Raw genomic sequence first — 22,852 nt, forward strand, 5'->3', positions numbered from 1 at the left:
GCCTGGCAGTTTTTTAGGGATATCAAATTGGGAGACCTCGGTGTAAAACCGGGATGGCTGAAGTTCCTCACTGAAGTAGGACTAGACCGGATACCGGTTGTTGCGCCGTTTATGATAATGATGAAATATTAAAGACATACTGTTTCCTTAATGTTCAAATAAGTGAAAATCAAATTTACCGCAATTAAATCTGCACCATCTTATATTAATTACAGGTTGCTTTTGAAATCTAATCCAGTAATGACAGGTATCAGATCACACAGCACATCGGAACCTTTTGCAGGAGAAACTATTTCCATGCCCGTATCTAGTGACCATGATTTACCTGACATCCTATCGGATGACGATTTTTAGGTGCTGAGAACTAAACATGTGTCTGGTATTGAACTCAAATATGAAAGACAACCATACCTCAGCCATGCGAAGCAAGTCAGAATCTGTCTGATGTGTATAAGCTAGGTTGGATAGTATTGAAACACAAATAAACAAATAAAGTTGGTCATACCAGAGCCTCCTTTCAGGTAAATAACTATCTACAATAGCAGCGAGATAGACGGGAATACCAACCTTCGCTATGGATTTCCGTATTAGATTCCAATTGGCCGAATTGAATGCATTTTCTACGTCCAGGGTTACTACGTTATGGAACCCATTCTGCCGATCTGAAAGGCCACCTTGGCTCTCAACAACCAGCAGTAATTTATTATATAATAGATAGACAATAATAGACAAAAGACATATGGGTCGCTATGACGATGATTCACCTGAAGGTTTACCAGGCTTGAGTAGAAGTACCAACTTCTGCCACTTCCATGCCACTGCAAATATCCCCTCGGACATGCACGCTCCGAACAACTCAGCAAACATGTCCGGCCTAAATTTCACGGGAAGCTTAATGGCCTTATTTGGTACTCCATCCAGGCCCGGCGCTTTATTATCTCCTATACTACCGCAGATCTCCAGCAACTCATGTCTGGTGACTGGCGGAATTGTCGTGACCTTCAGAGGTGGTTGGAATATGTCGGTGCTCTCCTCTTGATGATGTTTTTCAGCAGGAGGTTGGAACACGTGATCTGCGGAGATGACCGGCCTCTGAATGGTCCCATCACGATTCTGTAAGCACTCCTCCACGGGTTTACGTCCGCTTCTGACCAGAGCTCCTTGAAGCATTACCTCTTTTCTCGCTGGATGGCGAGCTCATGATTTTTATTGGATTTCGGCGACCTCTTTTGACATTTGACTTTTGACTGATTAAATCCTTCAAATTGACCTATGTGCGACATTGTCCCGTTTGCATTTTCATATCCGTATTTCATATCCGTATGTTAAGATGACTTGCCATTTCCCCCGCTACAAAATTTTCTTCAGATGTTATATGATTAAAAACGGCGTTGAAATTTTCCTTCTACACATTATGCTGTTCATCATCGTGAATGAGATACCTACCGCCCTTAACCGGGCCATAGAAAGATGTGCGACCACCTGCCTTTCTGTTTGCGATAGCTTTTAGCTCCTTTGCCAACGCAATAATAAATTCTCATTTATCATAACGCACTCCACATTGCACTTCACGAGATTTGCCGCGGTATCGGGGCTCAAGAAGATCATCCTTCTTTGCTCCATCGGATTTGGGGCCTTCTATAGCTTAGTTGAATAACGTAATGAGCAGGTTAAGCGACTCCTTCTAGAACGGCAAGTCTGCGAAAGAAACGTAGTCAATATTCGGAAAGGTTTAATCGGTATTAATTTTGTTTGTAGAAAAGTCAAAACAAATAGGCATTGAACCGCTCTTTTAATAAGTATCTTTTACACAAAATATTCTTGTTATTGTTTTTTATTCTCTCTACCTATGGGATTGAGTGGCATTAGTTGTACTGCTCCTTCAATAAAGCGACCGAAAAATAAAGGAAGTACTTGTAGATGAAACGCAGTTATTACCATTTTATTGCAGGCAAAACCCTTTATTTTCATCAAATAGGTTACAGTTTATGGTGTTCATTTGTAAAATATTGAATATAAGATTACAAAAATAGATTTCCTTCATTTAAAATAGCGTCCATGTATCCCTGCTGCCAAGAGTGATGAACTACGTCAAGAACTAATTTATTTGCTCTATCCCCACCTACATTCTGGAGAGCATGTGAGAACTTTTCAGAAAACATGTCCTTCTCGAAGTAATACGAAAGATAAGCGCACTCTTTTTCCGAACACTCCATCCATGGAAGGAACTGAAAGCAGACTACGGCCCCATAGAATGCAAACTTCCTAAAGTGCTCATAGAAATTTTCAAAACTGTTGGAGTAAAAGTGAAAATTTAAATAATTAATGACGATAATATATCCAGAATAAAATAAACGTATTTAGTGAAGAGGCAATGAATTTGCAGATGTATTTATAGAAGAACAATCGGCATGAAAAATAAAACTAACTAGGCTCACATGACCAATATGCGAGGCCACATAAAACCAAGAAGATGATTCAAGACACCATTCGACATCAACAGCGGCCTACGACAAGGGGATGCCCTGCCATGCGTCCTCTTTAACCTGACCCTGGAATGCGCAATGCAGATGTTAATGTAAGAGCCACCATTCTCTTCAAATCAACCCAACTACTGGCCTACGCTGACGATATTAACATTATGGGAAGAACATCACATCTCGAAAATTAGTTTCTTCCAGATCGAGTAGGCAGTAATCGGGGTGAGATCTTTGGCTGCACATTAATAAACGCAAAACGAAGTACATGGTGGCAACGTCAGCACTAACAACCAAACAACCAAGAATATCAAATCGCACTGGTCAAACGAGAACAATAAAGAAAAGAGGATCTAGGCAGCCAACAAAGTCCATTTCAGCTGACAAAAACTGTTTTACTCGAAAAGTCTCACCATAGGGTCATAGGGTTATGACCACACTTGAAGCTAAATTGACCGTGACATACACTTTCAACTGTTTTTCATCACATACAAGACTATGCTTAGATCAAACAACCTGCTGCATTCTAAGGCCTCGTCTTTTCTACTGACAGCAAGGCAGACAAAATTGTAGGACTCCCCTTATATCTTTCTCGTACATGAGTTCCGTTTCACAAAATCTGTGGTAATGGATTCGTTGAGTGGCCAAGAAACTTTTATGACGTAAGGGCCACAATATCGAGATTCCGTAGCCTTATGTCAAAATTATTAGTAACAATCATACTGAGACAATTCTATATCCAGAACCTAATTGCGTCACTTGGCAATAGTAGGTTAATAGTAAGAAAAGAAACGTGGTAGCTGCCTCTATGGAGGGTAGGTAAGTACTACCATTCTCAAAGTCCTCAGCCGAAGCAAGAGCTAAGGATTCTGATAATGTACGCAGAATCGCTCTTGAATTCTTAATAAGGTCTGATGGAACGTGCTCGTTGAGTAGCAAATTCATTCCTAAAGGAGGCAAGCACTTGATGTCTATGCTTGGCCGGCCAAGAAGAAGAGAATTAATTGACATAATTATTTCCACTTGAAAGGTGCAGGAGTTGATTAGAGACTGGAAGGGGCTGGACGAAGTTTCACTAGCAGATCACCGTATAATTAGTTAGTTTGGGGGAGGAGCTATAGATTCAAGCACTCTAGCTTTTTGTTAGGTCCATTGTACTATCGCCGACAATCGCTTTCTCAATGGATGATCGCTTGCCGCGTTAGCAATCTTTCGCAAATCTGAGAACATTCTCCAGGCGAATAGTGTTCAGATTTTTCGTTGAAAAAAAACCTTGCCGAGGTATCTTAGTCTGAGATCTGACGAGGCCGGGCATCTGCATATGAAGTGCAAGACCGTTTCCTCCGCCTACATATAGCCGATACAACAACTCCAATCTTTCCATTCAGTAGTTTAAGGGGCAGTGTGCCGTTAAAAACTCTACTAGGGTTGTCATGCACCCTTCTTAAGGAACAACAAAAATACCAATTTAACCCCGGGTTTTTTCGCAAAGATTTTCGTCTACCGGCATAAATTCGAACGGTGAAATCCGCGCTCGGTTGTTGGTAGTCAACATAGTCTATTTCTGCTGTTTCGCTAAAAATATATCACTATAGGGTCAAAGCTCGTACTATACAAGACAATGATTTTGCCTGTCATCGTGTATTCCTCGGAGACCTGGGTTCTTAACAAGAAAAATTTCGAACTTTTGGTCGCGTTCGAGAGAAGAATCCTCCGAAGAATTTTTGGTCCCCTAGATGAGAATGGACGATTCCGTAGCGAATATAACGACGAAATCTATGAGCGATATTGCGACCGTTTGGTTGTAGACCAAATCCGGCTTAACAAGTTGCGATGGGCGGGTCACTTAGTCCGTGCGCGTGAGGTTGATGCAACCCGGAAAGTCTATAGGGGCAATATTTATGGTAGAAAAAGAAGACGTGGCAGACCCTGCGATGGTGTAAGCCAGGACGTCAGACAGCTTTTAGCTATATCGAATTGGTGGATCTTGGAGCTAAACCGGGATATCTGGAGCTCCTTACTAAGGGGGACCTAGACTAGATACCGGTTATTATGCCGTTGCTGATAAGAAGTAGACGTACTTTTGCTCGCTGAATAAGACAAGATATAAGTATTCTTACCTGTATTTCTTAAGACTATCATGTTCTACGGGGAACTCAAATCCTAAAATATCACAAATAGAAGTGATAAGTGTCACATGATAATACTTTAATAACTCCATCCAAATTTCTTCCCGTATTGAAGGATGAATATTCATATACATAAAGAAGGCCAAGTCCAGCGCTGGGGAACCATATCGCATTTCCTGAAAAATAATAGCGATATTAGTTTCACTATTCATTCCATTTAGTTTGCATTTCCAGCTGGAGCATTTATACCTGAAAATCAATCATTCGGATATCAGTTGGATTTTCAAATCCCTCCTTCTTATCATAATGAAACAGGACATTATTTCGATTGTAATCCCCATGAAGAATCACCGAGAACGTTTCATCTATTTCGCGGAACCGTTCTAGTAATTCAAGGGGTTTATCACCATACAAGTTCTTGAATTTATTCAAAGCCTGGAAAAAGTCAGGATCACATTCAGAACCGACACGATCTACATACTGGAAAAATCGTAAAAATGCTGGATCGTATATGGATTTGTAAACATTCACGTCTTCTTCCGTAATAAAAGGAAGTGGTATTATGCCTCCAACAAGATTTTCAAATTCCTCGTCTCCACGAATCCTCGATGCATATGTAATGGAATGATATTCTGCTATCAATTTGGTCATCAATTTCAAATGCTGTTTATCCAAATGCAACCGAGGACCACCACGAAATCCATGAGGTAACATATTTTCGAGAACTAAACAAGATTCGTAACTTTCCTTGCTGATAGGAGGTTCGGATGATTTTCCACTGAGCGAGGTTTTAATCGTAGAGTCAAAGCACGTATTCAGGCCTGAAATGGACAGAGATTGGGCAAACATCAGATCATAGCCCTACTCTCCTTTTGAAAAGGCAATGAACCTGCAATATTGCCATATTCTGCGAAGTATGTAGTTGGGATCCATTTATCAACGTCAATCTTGCACCTGGGTGATCCTTTTATCACTTCCTTGTAGTATGGAATTATTTTGTCATAAGCAAATATTTCGTTTGCAAATTGTGTATATGCTCGCACTGATTTTCGGAAATTTTCGTTACCCTTCATGAATTTGATGAATAAGGAATGTTTAGTTACTCTGCAATAATAAAAAATGTAAACGGTTAGAAATCTATTTGTGATGTCATTAGTTTCTACCATACTTCCCAGTCACGATATTTTTCGTAGAGAAAGTAAAATCATAGACCGCCGACATGAAGCCACTTAAGCCGGTTCTGGATTCTATTGATTCGTCGAGTAAGGACGATTCATTAGGCATCTTCTCAAAGAATTTATCCCTCAACGTAGTGCGTATATAGTTCAAGTGAATACTTTGTAATTTGTTTGTCTCATCTGTTTCTACAGCATCTCCTGCTGCAGCCTCTTCACGAGGAATTTCATAATCGAAATCACCCATTTTGATATCTGAAACAATAAAATGAGAGGATGATGTTCTGTACAATAGTGTGGGAAGGGAAGTTATGGTACAAATATTTGGCAACCTATTTCCTGCAAAAAGTAAAAAGTCAAAATTGCGAAATCAATTATGATTACTCTAGAACGAGCACCGATCCGGCGGGTTGATTCTGCGTAGACTATTGCCAAACACGTGGGTAAAATGAAGAGTGTTTGAACTTTAACTAGGACCTGTGTACAACCTGACAGAAGTGGTCGTCAACGCGAGGCTATTTTACACTGTACTAACTAATTCAAAAGGAAAAGGGAATGGGAATGCCAAACGCTTCAGGTAAATATATGTATACGGGATTGACCATAGGCTTATCCCCTGACCGCTCAAACTATAGTGGCCTAGCGAAATATTCAAGATTTGTTTACCTAGCGCATAATTTCCGTTAGTGAATATGATGGCGGGAAGTGGGAAGTGTTTTGTAGATTTCGCTTTCTTGTTACACAATGGATGTACAATACTTATTCCGAACATATGATCAACTGGCGAATCATGGTCAGTAAGAATACCTTCATAGGTTTTGGCATAAAGACTAATTTATACTTTTTCCAAGAGGTAATAATAGCCACGTAGTCCATAGCCAGATATCCTGCGCTGCAGCTGCTCTTTACCCACCTTTAATATCGCTGAATAGATTCTATCCATGCCAGGTGTTTCACTGACTCAACTCCGGATGAAAGCACCGTATGGTTTTTCCCTTCAACGATACTACACAGTCTCGAAGTCTCTCTTTCATCTTCCAGTTCCTCACAAGAAGCCCCATTTTCAACTTCTTACGACCAGCAATTTTCAGTTGCACCAGGGAACCGTTTTAACACATTCGCATTGGGTAATAGGGCAGGCCTCTCGGAGTTTCCAATTGGGCTTCAATCATTAAAAGAGTCCTTCGTCTCCTAAGGAGCTAAAAATTATTGCCAAAAGATCCATTAAACCTTGCCTAATCTATTTACAGAAGAATCCGTTTTTGTATTATAATTTTCACAGCCGAAATTGTTAGATTGAATTTTAAGTAACGATCATCTGTATATTCCTCGTACAAGAACTCAGAGGATTGAATATCCAACATGCTGGCCTGTTGTATGCCAATGGAAGTGATAAACCTCCCTCAACTCCCACTCCCACGCCATCTTGGCTAACGACGCTACTGGTAATGGATACCTTGCTATGGTTCCTGGAGGACACAAAGGTCTTTGCATAAGCATTTGCGAACTAGCCGTAATAATTATTGAAAAGTTTAGGACCACAGTATGTTAACGCTTGAAAGCAACTCTGCTAGTCCGCTCCATTTTGCGGCCAAGAAAAACGATACTTGACGGACGTCATAGCATGGACATGCGGGGATGATCGCCCCTCAATAATGTCAGATTTATGACGACCGCCGTAATAAACCGCGTATTTATCACTCCGAATGTGGCTCGAATGACTTCGCTAAAAGGAGAAGAATTCAAGCCAAGGTTGTACATGTGTTTCCTAAAGAAACCTAAGGTTTATGGATTAGGTATAGCAAATTAAGGGTCAATTAAGGTATTATGGCTAACAATCACATTTTACTTTTTAAATGCATTTTTCTCGAAACTGCATAGTGAAAATCGGCTGCCACCTTAGCCCAAAATCTATCAACGAAATTCTTTGAAATTATCACGACTTATTCAGAACATATTTCTACGGTCCGCAAACTAGGATAAATGTGATTCATTCAGAAGTTTTTTTTTAATCACTAAAGAAGCTTTAAAAAAGCACCAAAATTCACAAAAACAAGTTCAACAAGGCACCAAAAAATTAGCTTTTGACATTTTTTAATAATCCTAATTTGTGGACTGTAGGTAAGTCTGGACGTTAAAATGCCCTTTACATTTTTTATTTAAAATGATCATAGCGCCCTCTAGCGTAGCAGCAGAAATACACCTTTTTTGGAGATTGGTGTATAAGTTGCTCTGTATTTCAATAATGAACTATGCTATCGTGCTGGAAATTATTACAGATGCTCAAGATATTAATAAATATATGGTGAAAAATTCTTATATGTAACTTTATCCAGTTCTTCACAAAAAATTTCTAAAAATGGCCTCCACAGGGAATGACCCCCTTAACAGACAATCGTATAAATTTAATTCAAAATTCACAATGTGTCAGTCGATGCGTATAGTGAGAAATGTTAGGCCGCCGAAACTGCTAACACTGCGCACGGAAAGTACGTAACCATACCCCACTTCCGACAAACTTTCTGGTTCCGAAGGTCACTAGCACGTGAAAGACAACAGGATGAAGTTCGGTAACTACGAAACAAGTCGGAATACCGGAAGCTCGCGCTTCGGGTATAAAGGTTTTGTGTTCATCTTATCTAAGAAATTTCAACGCATATTTTTCTACCCGTATACAGCTTCAAAATTACGAGACATACGTACATATTACAGCCGTAGATGTTACGCTCACCCTAAACAAACAAACTGCCTATTTTCGAATACTGTACACATATAGGCACGTATATAAATTTCCAATTTACTTCTTATATCGATCTGAATTAGGCACTACCCGCAAAGTCCATTAGCACGCATATACTATATACCTACATACACACATGAAAGAAACCTAAAAACCATTGGCTAAGTTGACCGTAAAGGTCCGCCCGCAAAGATTGAAGCTCCATCAAAGTGCTCGCTCGACACGTTCTTGCACGCCTCTGTGCTAGCCAGGCTCGGAAATGTGGGGGGGGGGGGGGGGGGGGGGGGTCACGCTTCATTACTACAAATCAACGTGTCTATTCCGATGCGTGGGTCTGCACCAGATTCCAAAATAGACATTAATAGGGACTTCGCGACTGCCTATCGAATAATAACCAGAACGCGAACGAAAATGGGAAAGTAAATAAAAAAACGGCTCGACCGCGCGGGTGGAGCCGTAAGTCTCCGGACCCGAGTGCCGCGATCAGGGAGGGGAAGATCCATGACGGATCACAGTCCCAATTATTGCCTCTTCCGCCTCAGATCTTGAATGAGGCGAGGCCCCTGAGGCTCCCACCCTTCCTTGACATCGTCAGGCCAGTTTGCCATTTTTGAGGATGTCCCTTGCGATAGAGGTTCTGCGGGAGCACGGAGGAAAAGAGAGGGAGGAAGTCCTCAAATTACGCTTGATTTATTCACCATTCATCATAAAAAATAAATTATAAATATGTAATATAGACAAAGAAATAGAAAAAAAACTAACTTAAATAACGAAATGCAATAAAAAAGAGAAGAAAAAAAACTAAAAGAAAAGTAAGAAAAGCAATGAAAATTTAAAAAAAACTCACTTAGTCCGTCAACTTCGAGCTCGAAGGATGGTGCTGTAGAATATGAATTTCATTAAATACGGATATGTTAGAGACTGATAATCCTAAAAATAACAAATTTGTTAATTTAAATTTTTCTTTTTATGTTCTCCCTTCTCCTTGTTTCAGTTTTCCTTTCGATTGGTGAGTGTGTAGTTGCGGGCAAGACTCCCCGAAAATTTCACATCAACTGGAGCCGCCTTTTCGCCTTTCTTCCGCTGTTCTCTGGTGTAACAATTTATTTATATGCACGTTATAACTTTTCACTGTTAATATTAATCCAAACCGCGTCTTGATTTTCTTCGTAGCAGTCCCGGAGGCTTTCTTTATCCGGGACAGAGACGACCAAGGGTTTGTGCCGTTCACGTCCTCGCCAAAAGTGCCCAAACAAAGACTTCCCGGCCTTCGCTTCCCGTTTTTTTCTTTAAATTACTGAGCATTTATCCTTTGTTACTCTTGTCAACGATTTGAACTTATTCTCGGAATCTTTCGTTAAAATACACTTGAGTTATGATTTAGCACGATGTGGTGTTAGTTTTCTTGGTCGAATCCCTTTTATTTTCCTCGTGAAAATCTTCTCACCTTTTTAAAAAAAAGGATTTTTACTTCCCAACCCAACTGTCACTTCCTCCTCTCCAAAACAAAAAAGAAAAACAACGGTCCTCCTCTTTTTTCCAGCACCGCTTCATTTGCCGCTACATTGCCTTCAACTCTCTCTAGTCAATGTTGCGACAACATGCGCATCCGCCTGCGGATGCGGCAAATCATTCGCCTCTTGTCAAGATCAATTCGCCCGAATCCATTCAATAATGTGCAATCTGCGGCGAACACTAGGGCCATTTTAACATTATTAAATGCATTATTTAAGCGAATTAATTAAGAAAGAGCCAAATGAGATTCCGCTCCCGTCGCACAGCCGCGGTTACTACAGCTTGCACCCAAACTTTACAAAAATGTCAAGCGATAACGGCTTTGCGGTTTCTTACCAGGGGAGAGGCAAATCGTCAGACGCTGCCTCACCTCTGCCATCTGTAGTATTTATAAATACACTATTCAAACAACGCTACAAGATTGCGTAAATTTCGACTACCTCCTAAGCGTTTGACCTTGAACCTGTATCCTATAATCGCTAGGTTCTACGCTCATAAAGTCTTAAGGATCACGAATTTCGTTTTGAAATGTTTGCAGTGTATTCTAGGATAGCTAAGCTAGCGATCTATCCATTGAAAAAAGTTGATTTTGAAGACCGCCTAATAAGATTTCCTCACTTAATAATAATTATAGTGAAATGTTGAATGAAGGCAAGACGAAGTACATGGTGGCAACGTCAGCGCCAAAAACCAAAGAGGCAACAACATCGAATCGCACTGGTCAAACAAAAACAATAAAGATAGGAGACTACAACTTTGAGCCCGTTGAAAATTTCTCCTATCTAGGGTCGAAAATCACAACCGATAACAGTTATGACGATGAAATCCGCGCACGGTTGTTGGCAGCCAACTGAGCCTATTTCAGCTTACAAACACTGTTCCGCTCGAAACGTCTCACCACAGACAAGACTATGATTTTGGCAGTCCCTATGTATTCTTCGGAAACCTGAGTTCTTAGCAAGAAAAATTGTGAACTCTTGTCCGCGTTTGAGAGAAGAATCCTCCGAATGGACTTGGCTCTCTACATGAGGATGGACGATTCCTTAGCCTACATAATGACGAAAACTATGAGCGACACCACGACCGTCAGGTTGTGGATAAAATTCGACTCAATAGGTTACGGTGGGTGGGTCATTTAATCCATATGGATGTGGATGATGCAGCCCGGAAAGTCTATAAGCCAATATCTATGATAGAAAAAAAAGAAGTGGCAGACCCTGACTGAGATGCAGCAAGCTCCATCGGACTGTTGAATCGGTTCGATAGATAATTTATCTGTCCCAAAATTATTCTGAAGCGGATCACCCATGCCTAAATCATTCAAGGGGAACTCTCGCTATCAAATCAATAAAGAGATGGAGATTGCATACTGGATCAACTCTTTGTTGATTACGTCTCAACTTAGTCACTCCAAAAGTAAATGCGTGGGGGTTTTGTAAATAAGATAACACAGTAGACAACCAAAACGCTTCATATGTAAAATATCACAATTTACCAGGCCTCCTAATGACTGTAGTAATTGACTACAATATGAGCCTGTACAGCAAGATTGTTTTGTCACAGATTTAGTCTGTTTACTAACTCCCGTGACTAAAGAACCTGGTCAGACATAATGAACAAGTCTGCAGCAGAAAAATTTAAAGGCGGTGCACTTGCGGTAGCTTATCAAATAATAAAATAATAATTAATACCTTTTTGCTAGGGAATGAACAACCATGTATTAATTATGTTTCAAACTGAACACAATGCAACAAGCAACAAAAACCTCAAGCGCGGAACTGAATCATACTAGCCGACCATAAGTAGTTTCTCGTTGGCTTCATTCAGCAAGCTGATTATGCATAGTAATCACAATGCACGCATTATCGCTATCGAAGGTTCCAATTGAGCACCATTTTCAAGAGATATCGCATTCACAGTTTGTGTAGAAGTATACCAGGCAAGCAGAAGGTAAAAGATAAATTTCTATAAGAATAAAACTTTCATCGATTTTTCAAAAAGTCTAATTGTTTTCAAATACTCGTTTCACCTACATTTTTTAAATAATTCATACCACTAATCTTGTTTTATTACACTAAAAGTAATAGGTATCTATTGATGTAAAACACATCTAATGCGGCAGTAATTTCGCTTACAGCGCTTGGTACTGGCGACTACTTTCGTTTTTTCCTCGAGAAGTGTCAGTCCAACGCTGTCTAACCAAATCATAACAGCATTGATTAATTCATATGAATATCACTCCTCTGTGACTACAATCAATAATAATCCACGTAACCCATCACCGTGCCTCTTCCTGAATCGGAATATAAAATACATCATTGCATATGTGTTCCAGAGCACCCAGTAGGTCTTCTACTGGAGAATATGCATCTCCATAGGCCAACGGTTTCTGAAGGGTTCGCTTATGATTTTCACCTCAAATTCGTAGGGGATCTGCTCAAGCAAATCTGGAGCGACCCTTCATTAGTTGAGGTATATTTGAAAAATCTCATTTCATTGTAGTCAAGGCCTTCCTAAATTCGGGGCTTTTACCATTTCCAACAATTTGTCGATTTTCCCGCGCTTCCTTTCCTTCACACAATAGACGTTTGAAGACTTCCCTTGACACTGAAACCCCTCTTTCCACACCTTCTGCATCGATCGGATAGATCAATGCTGCTGGTGCATACCTTCGCGAAGTGTCCTAAGATGAGGCACTTGATGCACTCCCTTAATGAAATATGCTTTTTCAGACGGCATATAATATATTCAATCCTAACTTTTTCAGATGCCAACATAGGCCTTTCTCAAACTCAAAATGAATTCTTTTCCCAGTTTCTTCAACTTAAATTATTCTTCCAAACAAGCGCATATTTCTTCTCTGAATGTCACTTCGTTGAGAACCTTACACTGCTATAGATATCATGTTTTTGGACCCGTACTGGAAGATTCCCTCCAAGTGACCTCTTAACTTGGTTACGAAAGTATTAATTTTACCCCACCGGAATTTTTTCCAGCTCAAACGTGAAATCAACTTTCTTGCTTCATCAAATCTTGGTGACATTTCCACCTAGATCTTTTGGATTGGATTAGCTTCGGCCTTTTAGTATCTCCCCATACGACAAATGGCCCTTGCTGGAGATAACAGTTACCTCTGGGCGAATTTTTACCTTTGCCCCTTCTCCGCTCGCAATTGACGCACTGCCTTTCCCCGTTTCGTTCTTTTAGTTCCATAATTCGGTGTGGTGCTTTTTTTCTCTTAAGCGCCTGCTAATTCCCTAGATGATCCTCATCTTTTTCCCCGCCCTCTTTTATTTAGTGGCAAGTTGATCCCACCACGGTTAGATATCACTTGGGTCGCCTAGTCTCTGTTTTCCCTTGGAATCGCTTTCCTTCCTCTTCGACCCATAAAAGAGGACCCTAATGGCTCTCATCATGTTTTTGATAGCTTGCTGCGACATCGTATTTGTTCTTGATTCTTGTTCTTGATAAACTGATGGGAGGTCTTGCAAATCTATCTGTCAATCTGCCTATCTGTCTAAGTGTCGCACGCACTTTGCTTAAAAACGGTTACGCCAATTGACACAAAGGAACTGTGAACCTCACGCATGCAGTGAGTAACATCGGCCTACGTTGAGCTGAATATAGTCATACGGGGTGTCAAATGGAAGACCTCGATTAGTACTTCCTGAATCCGATAGTGATTCTGACGTGACTCTTAAACGTGACGAATGTGGGGGTTAGAAACTGATGATGTTTTCTTAGCCACTTATAACAAACCTACTATTAAGCAACTTGTTCAAAACTGGAATGATCCCCTCACTTAACGCGGTCTCAATCTGAGCCTGAATTAAACAGAATTTTTGACGAATGATCCCAATGTAATAGACATTATTACTGTCCGTGCCAGAAACCTGCCTGTAACTGCATGCTTTAAATATCTTAGATCAATGCTATCAGCCAATGATGAAGGCGTTATGAAATTGCCTCACGCGTCAGCAATTTGGATCAAATGGCATTCTTTGCGAACGTCCTAAATCTAAAATTTCTAAGTGTGGGCCGGCGATAAAAAATAATGAACGGCGTCTCGCGGTAATGGAAACGAAGATGTTGCGTTGGACCAGTTCCATAACCCGGCATGATCACAACCGAAATGAGGACATCTGCAATCTGTATGGGGCTATACCAATTGTGAAAAAACTGACCACGGATGTCGATGGGGAACGACCGAAAGGCCGGCCGTATCAACAATCGCTTGATATGCTGGATGGCGACTTCAAAGCGTCACGATATATTCCAGAGGAGCCCTGTTCATCATCATCACAGCGCAACAACCAGTATCCGTTCTAGGTCGCCTTAATACGGAACTCCAGACATCCCGGTTTTGCGCCGAGGTCCACCTATTGATATTCCTAAAAGCTGCCTGGCGTCCTGACCTACGCCATCGCTCCACCCCACGCAGGGTCTGCCTCGTCTTCTTTTTCTACCACAGATATTGCCCTTATAGACTTTCCGGGCCGGATCATCCTGATCCATATTTGGGCTGGATTTTATACACAACCTGACGGTCGTGGTATCGCTTATAGATTTCGTCGTTATGTAGGCTAAAGAAACATCCATCCAAAATTCTTCGGAGGATTCTTCTCTCGAACACGGCTAAGAGTTCGCAATTTTTCTTGCTAAGAACCCAAGTTTCCGAGGAATAAATGAGGACTGGCAAAATCATTGTCTTGTACAGTAAGAGCTTTGACCCTATGGTGAGACGTTTCGAGCGGAACAGTTTTTATAAGCTGAATTATGTGCTGTTGGCTAACAACAACCGTGCGCTGATTTCATCATTGTAGCTATTATCGGTTGTGATTTTCGACCCTAGATAGGAGAAATTTTCAACGGTCTCAAAGTTGTAGTCTCCTATCTTTATTCTTTCCGTTTGACCAGTGCGGTTTTATGTTGTTGGTTGGTTGCTTTTCGGTGCTGACGTTGCCACCAGCGGCCCTTTTGGGCGCGCAAAATGGCGAAACAGATCACAATGAGCCGAAGCCACTTCTGCAGGGGACAAAGAAGAAGAAAAATGATTGTTCAAAACTACCCAACCGAAGCTCCCCATCATATAGAAGCTTCCTGTTTTTTCGTTATTATAAAATAAAGTTAATAATAATAAAGTACTATCTGAGTGTAATTATGCGGTGTTTCCAATGATTAATATCTGAAACAATAAAAAACTTGTTCTTTCTTTTTCGTTGGTGTTGATATTTATTCTTGCAAATACCGTCCTAACAATTTGTTAGAAATATCGGTATTTGCAAGAATAATAATCAACATCAACGAAAAGAAACAAACAACAAGTTTTTTTTATTATTTCAGTAAATTACTATATTTTTGGGGAATATAAAAAAAAGTAGTAATACAAGCATGATGCACGTTTGGTGATATCCTTGTGTTACTGACAAAGCTTTAGTAGGTCAAAATGTTCTCTTCGGGTGTAAATTTACTGAAACTTAAAACATTGACCATCAACATCACACTAAAGTGAATAATCTGACATACTAAATGCATAATATTACCACCTACATACAATGCAAATACACAAAACCTTTCATACCGAAAACGCCGAACTTATGGTTTTCAACTTGTCTAAACTAAAGTTGATCTGAAGCGGATCGCGCATGTCTAAACCACTTAACGAAAGCTCTCTCTATCAAGTCAATCAACGATCAAGAGATCGAGATTGGGCACCGAATAGGCTCTATCATTCTGTTGATTTCGTCTCAGTTCAGTCATTTCAGATGTAAATACAAAGAGATATTCTAGATAAGATACCGCAGTAGGCAACCAAGGCACTCCCTCTGTGAAACATAATAGCTCACTAGGTCTTCTAGCGATTTCAGCAACTGCATTCTCACAATAATAATAGTCATTTGCAACAAGTATTGTTCTTTCACCGATTTCACAGAGGATTACTCGTAGCTCTTGTGACTACAAAACAGTACACAGATATGAGGATATACGACACGATACGATAACGCTCAAAAAATAACACCATGTACATGCGATATCAGAATAAACGCAAACCCATTAATACCTTTTTCCTGAGGGTGAATGAACGACAAATTGATGTTTTCCCAGCTGAACACAATGCAACATCAACGGAAGGCACAGGCGGAACACTGAATCATACTAGCAAGCCAGAAGTATTATAGTTTCCCATTGGCTTCAAGTGGCTGATAGTGCATACTACACAATGCACGTATTATCGCTATCGGAGCTGCCAATTTGAGAACCAATTTTTAAGAGACCCTGCTTTCGCAGAGTATGGGAATGTATACCAGGCAACCAGAAAGTCAAAGGTAGCGAAGCTTTCATAAAAATGTACCATAACATGAATCGATTTTTCAAGAAGTTTGATTGCATTGAAATACCTCATATACAATAATTGATCCCGATAACCACGGTTTAGCACATTACAAGTACCTACTGGTTACTGTTTCACCTTACTATTTTCAAGAAAGCCCCTTGAGGCGGCCTAACAAGTAATGCTCCCGTGGAATGAGCAATTGTTTACTTTCAAATTCTACAATTCGTCACTGAGATGTGAAGAAAGACCATTTGTCATTAATATCATATTTTTCATAATATGCACAGCAGGACTAACGAGAGGAGGTGGAATATAGTATTGGGGCTCGAGACCCTAATAATTTTCATCCTGGCCGCGAATTTTTTCTCTACGGCCCTGATGACTAGTAAGAAGACTAGTCTTCATTATGTAGCTGGTTGCATTATGCATCTGGTTGGACACATCAAAAGGAGAACTCCCTTCTTGCAGAAAATGCTGTGATACTGCAATTGTCTCGGAACTATTCACAGCGAATATCAAACAATATTATATTTACCAGCCACAAAGTAAGATTTCACAATAGTCATGGAACCACTTCCACAGCTGCTTGAGTTTAGATTCCGCTTAAGGACAACACACTTGCATTGAGAGCCCAAACTGTGATCCCTGGAAGACATATAAAATTCACTACCTTCGTCCAGAGAGGAATCCAGATAGTAGTCACTATCTTTATGAGAAAAGTTTCCAAGAAAAACGGCCTTCTCGTTACCGAATCTAAAATTGACCGCAATGTCATCCTCCCTATTGCCCCTGTGGTTTTAAGTGCCGGCCAACTATCAAAGAAAATGGACCGGTCGCAACCGTCATCATCATCATCAACGGCGCAGCAACTGGTATTCGGTCTAAGCCTGCCTTAATAAGGAACTCCAGACATCCCGGTTTTGCGCCGAGGTCCACCAACTCCATATCCTTAAAAGCTGTCTGTCGTCCTGACCTACGCCATCGCTCCATCTCAAGCAGGATCTGCCTCGTCTTCTTTTTCTACTATAGATATTGCCCCTTATCGACTTTCCGGGCTGGGTCATCCTCATCCATACAGATTAAGTGACTCGCCCACCGCAACCTCTTGAGCCGGATTTTATACACAACCACTCGTGGTATCGCCCATAGATTTCGTCGTTATGTAGGCTACGGAATCGTCCATCCTCATGTAAGGGGCCAAAATTCTTCAGAGAATTCTTCTCCCGAACGCGACCAACAGTTCGCAATTTCTTTTTTTTTGCAAAGAACCCAGGTTTCCGAGGAATACATAAGGACTGGTAACATCATAGTATTGTACAGCAAGAGCTTTCACTCTATGGTGAGACGTTTGGAGCGAAACAGTTTTTGGAAACTGAAATAGCGTAGGGGGTTATTCGGCCTAGCGAGATATCGGAGAATATCTTACAGATGATACTCAGCAAAATGATACCTCTATTATACAATTGCTGCATTGCGTGATATCCCCCTTTTTATGTATAAGACAGTAGTCAGGTATTGATTCGCTGTCCCACTCCTTGAGCATCAGTTGATGATGGTCGCGTCCATATTTAACCAATTCGGCTGTAATTCCATCGGCTCCTGGCAACTAATCGTTTTTAAGCCGGTGCATTGCACGGACTGTTTCTTCGATGCTTGGTGGTGGCAGCATTTGTCCGTCGTGTGAAGTCGCTTCTCCGTTTGACGGAATTCTTGGTAGGTTCTTTGAGAGCGCCACATTACTCGTTATGCAGCATTCTTTCGTTCCGTTGCTTGCTTAGATTTATCCTGAAACAAGCCGTTCCAACTTTTCTTGCGACTGGAACCAAGTATGTTTATGGTCATATCAATGATAACGTTCTTCAGATGGTTGAGAAGATCATTTATTGATGCTTCACCTCCAGGACATCTGCTAGCTACGGTTACTGTGGCATCCATTTCCCACTTATAGGTATTATGGAGGACTGTGTTGTGAATGACTTCAGTATTCACTCTCACCTGATTGTCAGAGGAGATTGTAAGTGCAATTCGAGCTCGGAGCACTATGCCAACAAGGTAGTGATCCGAGTCTATGTTGGCCCCCCTATATGTTCTGGCATTCACCAAGGCTGAGAGATGGCGGCGTTCGATCAACACGTGGTCAATTCGGTTGAAATTCGTCCTGTCTGGAGAGGCCCACGTATGTTTGCGGACCGCTCTCTGCGCAAACGAGGTACTTCCATTTCTTGCGATCTGCAGTCCATTATCATTGGTGTCCCTATGTAAGCTATGGAAGCCGACGTATCGCCTGAATACCTCCAAGTATGACTTTTGGGGGGTCCGCTCAACTGCTTCGTAGAAGACATCCTTCTCCGATTATGCAGTCTCCTCTGTAGGGGCGTGAACATTTATGGTGCTTATATTTCTAAATTTGCCTCGCAAACGCAGAGTACATAGCCTTTTGCTTATATTTTGAAAGCTTTTGGCTGACTAAGAAACCTACTCCGAGCACATAGTTTACTGGATGGCCAATAATGTCATAATCACATCCGAAATGAGGACATCTGCGATCGATATGCACTGATGATGGAAAAGTTGCGAGAGAAGCGGATGGTATGAATAGTATATAAAAATCAGTGGCACCGGGCTCTAAAAACGCATCAGTTAAAGACTGAAATTGATATAAAGAGGACCAGAAAGCTTTGTAGAAGAACATACAATCGGCTAAATGACCATTTTGGAGACACATCGCCGAAGAAACAAGCTCGGTATCTATAAAAACAGATAATGCAGATTATCCATATCTGTATTCAGACGGGACTTCTGATGCTCTTTTCCGATAAAAAAACTTCTGTAGGGGTTAACAGATGTGTCTTGTCTTCCCCCAGCTTTCTTTCCCCACTTTTAAAAGCTCACCTAGGTGCTTGGGAAATCCTCGAAAGACACCCTAAAAATGCTGATTTTTAAGATTTTGCGAAAAACAAAATTTTCTTAAATTCGGTTTACTAACTCTCGGTCGGTCACAGGCACGTTTTTCAGAAACAGTTGTACCGATTGACACCAAAATCGGTAAGAAGGAAGAAACTGTGAACGCCCACGCAAGCAGTGAGTTATATCGCACTATGTGAAACTTGAGGGGTGCAAAAGGGTGGTGTACATTTTTTTTCCCTGAGGCTACCAAGTGAAAGGTCTCGATTAATACTTTTCATTGCTGGCCTCAGTTCTGACATTTAATGCAATAGGGGGAGAAAGGGGGCTGGAAATTGGTATTTTTTTCGCAGATACGTTTTCAGAACATACTCAATGCAAAAATCGAAATACCGTCCATACCAATATCTGTTTAAGTAAAGTTAATAATGAAGTTAATAATTTTCAGTATTTAAACAAAGTTAATAATTTTCAATAATTAACTGTCAAACCCAATCTCAAGTTCATCTTAGAATCATGAAAATTTGCAGTAATATAGGCATAGGTGTCCGGATGACTCAAGCGGTTAGAGCGCTGGACTGTCGTAACGGAAGATTGCGGTTCAAATATCACTGGCAGTGGAATTTGTATCGTGATTTGTAGTCGGATACCAGTCGACTCATTTATGAATGAGTAACTGAGTCAAATCGGGGTAATAATCTCAGTCGAGCGCAATGCTGACCACATTGTCTCCTACAGTGTACTGTAGTGTATCCTTACGGTCTTGAATAAAGTGCCCTAACACACTTCAAGGCCCTGATCCAATATGGATTGTTGTGCCAACAATTATTATTAATATAGGCATAGAGCATAATCCCACCAAGTTTGGTAGAAATCGCACTATTATTAACAAAGTTATAGTAGGTCAAAGTTGTCATTTCATTGCAAAATCTAACACTTTTAATGTCAGTATCACGTTAATGTGAATAATCTGAATAATATATTATATGTATATATATACATTACCCGCTAAGTACAAATAGAACAAATGTCCTCCTGTTTCCTCTTTGACCAAAATACGCACATTTCCGCCAGTTATGTTACACTAGCTTGCTTTGTGTCCTTATTCACACTTTCTTGCTGGAACTGGGTTGGGTTGTCACGTCATTAGCTTCCACCGTCTTCTGTTTTATCTCAAGGCTCGGTTCGACCAGCAACGGCCAAGCCCTCATTTACAGTGAAAGCTACCGAAGCCAATGGATGGGTCTTGTGTGACGACACCAATTCTTCCGGTTACGATACAGAGCAGTATGAGCAGCTAATGAGGAAACTCCTCTTAACTGTAAAGACTGCATCCTTGCAAAGGATGACACTACGCTTCGAGTCGGTAGGTGTATACCGTAAAATGTTACGGATAAACTTTGCAGACGAAAGCGCGAACAAGTGGCTTAGACAGTACCGCTCCAATTTCAACGATGAGCGCCACTAACAATGAAGAGGGTCTCCGAGCTATCGTCATTTAAGAAGTGCTTTCTCTGGCTTCCAGAGGAGAAGCGTAATAGTGCTGAGGTCCTGAAACAACTTGGAATCCAGAATAACCTCAACACCTCCTAGATGCCTAGATGCCAATAGGCAGTAAAACAGGAGGAAGAGCCGATAGCCCGGGAACTTTCCACGCTATCGACGTTCCTGAATCCGATATAAAAAATGCTCGCGAACAAACGGGCTAACGACTCTACTATGTTGGTGCGGAATTTAAGGACTTGTTGCATGCCAATCGAAGAAATAGATCCCGCTCCTGCATGGTGGTTTAAAAAGATCTCTAAACTATCTTGGTTAATGACCTATGTGATGGCGATACCACAACAATCAAATTGACCATGAAGAATCAACAGGTAGATAACGAGATTCTGTTTCTCTTATGACGTAGACGAAGTTGGCAGTGAGCATTCATCAGAACTAGCCAATATGTCAAAAATAAAGTTATGGGAATAATAGCAGGATGTGATGTTAACACCCACCATATATGCTGGGGAAGTTCCAACATCAAAGCAAGAGGATCGATACTAATGGAGTATCTAGTAGGACCGAATTGCATATCCACAATTTCGGTAATTAATCAACTTTCTTCAAAGTGGTCAGGCAATAGGTCATCGACATCATGGTCGCATGACATTGCGACTCTTATCGGAGAGGGAGAGTATCAAACGATAGCACGCTCTCGGATCACAGGCGAGTTTATTTCCTAATGGGCATAGATCTACTTTCACCCACTCCATTTCGGAATCCACTTAAGATCTCTGAAAGATGCAACAAATCCATTGCTGGAATTGAGAACCCAGATGATCATACCTATCATTAGAGAAGCTTTCGAACAGAGCTATCCACTCAAGATGTCAAAGAAGGGTAAAACACCATGGAACTCGGATTTAGCGAAACAGAAGAGAACGACAAGGGTGCTCCTCAACCGAGCACTAAAGATCATTGCTTCAGCCGCAGGTTGGCACATTGTTAATCAGTTGGATATTTCGCATGCTAGAGTAGAGAAAGAGTTGCCCACAGTAAAGGGTTCTCTCTCCACTATTATGTCCCCTGGTAAAGGGCACCTTGCTTTGGCTCCCGGATCACACAAAGGTCTTCGCACAAGCATTTACGGACGATATGTCCGCGATAATTATCGGCAAGTTTGCGGGCAGAGTATGTGGCCGACTGAATGCAATACCTCATGTAATCCACAGTTGGTGCCTCCATAACGGACTCACGGTGAACACTATTAAAACGGGACTAATTATGTTCACTAGAAACGCAGGTGGGGAATCTAGCTAACGTGGAAGCACAAAATCCACGAACAATACCATAAATCCTGCAAATTGCTCCAGTGTTGCACGATTGCGATAAAAAAGACCTGGGGACTTTCACCAAAAGCCCATTTTGTTGTATGCATCTGGTGGTCGAGACTGAACTTTGCTAACAGCAGGAAGCTGCTGACGCAGATTCAGAGGCTCGGTTGCCTGATTATTACTGCATTGTTCCAATAGTACGCTTCCCGCGGCACTCGAAGCTATTCTTAATTTACCCCCAGTCCATTTGGAGGTAAAACGGAAAGAAGCTAACGACGAATATATACTTGATACAATCATACGGTCATGCGTCCATCCATCCATTTTCTTGGCAAACATCAGGTCGCTCTGATGCCCGCCGATCATATGGTTTTCAGATTCGTCTTTGAAAAGACATACTCCATCGTAATCATAAAAAGAGAAGAATGGTCCATAAATGGTTACGAGTCTTTTGGGGCTAAAGGCTTAATAATCTTCACCGTCAGTATTGGAAAACGGATCGAGAGCAGGGGTGTTCTCGGGATATACGATTACGGAACTGGCTCGACCTCTCGGAAAAGTGGCAACCATATTCCAGGCGGAGATACATGCCATTTTATTGGCAGCAGAAGAATGTTTGCGTCAAAAATGAAGGGGTCGCCCCATTCAAATCTGCTCCGACTGAACGAAACGTTCCTAATGTGGAGGGCCTGAGTTGTTAGTGCTGTGGCGCCCCCCACTAAACTAACCTAAAGAAAACTAATTAAAAATACAAACAGC

The 22,852-nt window shown here is 41.1% G+C and overlaps 1 protein-coding gene across 4 annotated transcripts; it reads right to left on the reverse strand.

The window, feature by feature from the left end:
- Positions 1-1,934: 1,934 nt before the first annotated feature.
- LOC119658328 lies at positions 1,935-16,219 on the reverse strand. Of its 4 annotated transcripts, none has more exons than XM_038065676.1 (7): positions 16,098-16,174; positions 9,369-9,401; positions 5,775-6,036; positions 5,496-5,710; positions 4,856-5,427; positions 4,598-4,782; positions 1,935-2,292 (listed from the first exon to the last, which is right to left on the reverse strand). In XM_038065676.1, the coding sequence occupies exons 3-7, from the start codon at positions 6,026-6,028 to the stop codon at positions 2,022-2,024; spliced, it is 1,497 nt and encodes a 498-aa protein (XP_037921604.1). In that variant the 5' UTR covers positions 6,029-6,036; positions 9,369-9,401; positions 16,098-16,174; the 3' UTR covers positions 1,935-2,021. The 4 variants fall into 4 exon arrangements, with proteins under 4 accessions (XP_037921604.1, XP_037921620.1, XP_037921598.1 ...); XM_038065692.1 differs by lacking the exon at positions 16,098-16,174 and adding an exon at positions 11,728-11,784; XM_038065670.1 differs by lacking the exon at positions 9,369-9,401 and having other exon boundaries at positions 16,098-16,219.
- Between the last annotated feature and the right edge of the window lie 6,633 nt (positions 16,220-22,852).

The sequence above is a fragment of the Hermetia illucens genome, chromosome 1 (genome assembly GCF_905115235.1).
Source record: "Hermetia illucens chromosome 1, iHerIll2.2.curated.20191125, whole genome shotgun sequence".
Lineage (NCBI taxonomy): Eukaryota > Metazoa > Arthropoda > Insecta > Diptera > Stratiomyidae > Hermetia > Hermetia illucens.